The sequence below is a fragment of the Pyrus communis genome, chromosome 5, assembly GCF_041283825.1.
Source record: "Pyrus communis isolate YQ-2024b chromosome 5, ASM4128382v1, whole genome shotgun sequence".
NCBI classification, from domain to species: Eukaryota; Viridiplantae; Streptophyta; class Magnoliopsida; order Rosales; family Rosaceae; genus Pyrus; species Pyrus communis.
The window spans coordinates 12,549,802-12,551,539 of record NC_142569.1 but is presented as its reverse complement, the minus strand read 5'-3'; the positions used below and the strand labels follow the sequence as shown (position 1 = coordinate 12,551,539).

General features: G+C 35.8%; 1 protein-coding gene across 1 annotated transcript; it reads right to left on the bottom strand.

The window, feature by feature from the left end:
- On the bottom strand, positions 1-822 carry LOC148696783 (CLAVATA3/ESR (CLE)-related protein TDIF-like). The gene has a single exon (XM_088694395.1). It carries the CDS (start codon positions 665-667, stop codon positions 269-271), a length of 399 nt encoding a protein of 132 aa, XP_088550521.1. The 5' UTR covers positions 668-822; the 3' UTR covers positions 1-268.
- Positions 823-1,738: the final 916 nt, after the last annotated feature.

The window sequence follows — 1,738 nt, the reverse complement described above, 5'->3', positions numbered from 1 at the left end:
TTACATAATATGAAATATTATTTATAACCCAAGTGTACTCTTGCTATACATTTCCAGCCCCAATATAAAAGCAAAAAAGAAGGAAAATAATAAAAGAAAAGGTAATGCTAATCAATACGGATGACGATAACAACAATTTAAAGGTAACAGACCTCATTCATCACTGAGGCACAAAGCAGTTTTACAACAATAACCAGAGATATGACAAACCATAATAACTGTTGCCGTTACAACTCCTTTCTTCTCTCTACCTTCACCATCTCTGCAGCTAGTTTGATATAGGGTTTGGTCCGCTAGGAACTTCATGAGCTTCAGCTCCAAACTCTCTTCTGGCACTCGGATTTGAAGACGATGTTGTAGTTGTAGGGTTTTTGGTGTTTTTTGGGTGGAAATTTGTGGTAGACTTTGATGAGGGCTCGGAGAGAAGCCTTTTGCTTGTGACTGGTGATGCGGAGGAGGAGGAGGAGGCCATTGATGATGGACTGACAAGAAGAAGAAAAATGAAAAAAACTAGGGCAAGAAAGAGAAGCAAATTAGGGTTTACTTTGGTGGGGAATTCAGAGATGGATGGTGATGACGGCGGTGATGATGATGTTTTAGGTGCAGCTGCCATGCAATTTGGAAGAAGAAACCACCCCCCAAGAGCCCACAAGGGTTCAATATCCATGAACCAGCACCAAGGCTAGATAAGAATAAGGGAAGACCGAGATCTAGAGAGACAAAGAGAAAGGGATGATGATCAGAGAGAGAGAGAGAGAGCGAGAGACAAGGGAGAAAGAGAAGAAGAGAAGCTTCAGCAAAGGTGGGGAATATAAAGTAGGTTTTGAATTTTAATACACATTTGTATTTATGGGAGATTGAAGTTACAATGTGGCGGTGTTTAATTTATAAATATACTCAAGAATTTCTCACAGAGTTATAACTTATAAGATAGTGACAAGTAAATATAAACTTGTGGTGCCGAAACGGGGTAGTGAATTGACCAAAAAACCCTTGTGAAATGCAATGAAACGAAGACAAGTTAGTACTCATATGCACAAATTACTGAAATATTAAAGAGGAAAGGAAAAAGGCAATGCACTACCGAGAAAGGGAAGAGAGAGAGGTGGTGGCTTTTTCCTGTTTGGCCGGTTCCTCAAGAAATCTTTCTTTGACTTGGCGAACCCTAACAATGGAAAAATATACTGATTTTGTTCTTTGCGTTATTTTTCTTTTCATGAAGAGAATTCGTTTACCCTCCCTTCCATTCTTGCGTGCCTTGCACACTCGAATATTCTTGAGTTTGCTTTACATAAATTGCTAGCCACTATAATTTGTAATATAAAGCCCAAAAATTGTTTATTACAACAAAAATTGGTAAAAACCGTGAATTTACAAGTACTATAAGAGAATGAATAAACTCAAATAATTATATATATATATATATATATGTGTGTGTGAATGTATTATTGTACGTATTATGTACTTTTTGAAATTTTTATCGAGACTAAATAATATACCATATCCTCTCACATACATATTGTTCTATACCACTAATGAATATCGTACTTTTTTAAAAAAGGGGCGTTTTGATATAGGCACCTCGTTTTTTAATTTTTTTAGACTAAACATACACTCATTTTGAAAATTTGATCAAACATTTTCCTAAAATTTTGGTTATTAATTTCAGTTTTTCACATAAATTCAATTTTTCTACAATTTTAGTTTTCCACGACTTCTCCTGGGCATTTCGTTTTCT

Bases quoted from the DNA above. Each gene is read 5' to 3' on its own strand.
- LOC148696783 (XM_088694395.1), bottom strand. From the start codon at position 667: ATGGATATTGAACCCTTGTGGGCTCTTGGGGGGTGGTTTCTTCTTCCA.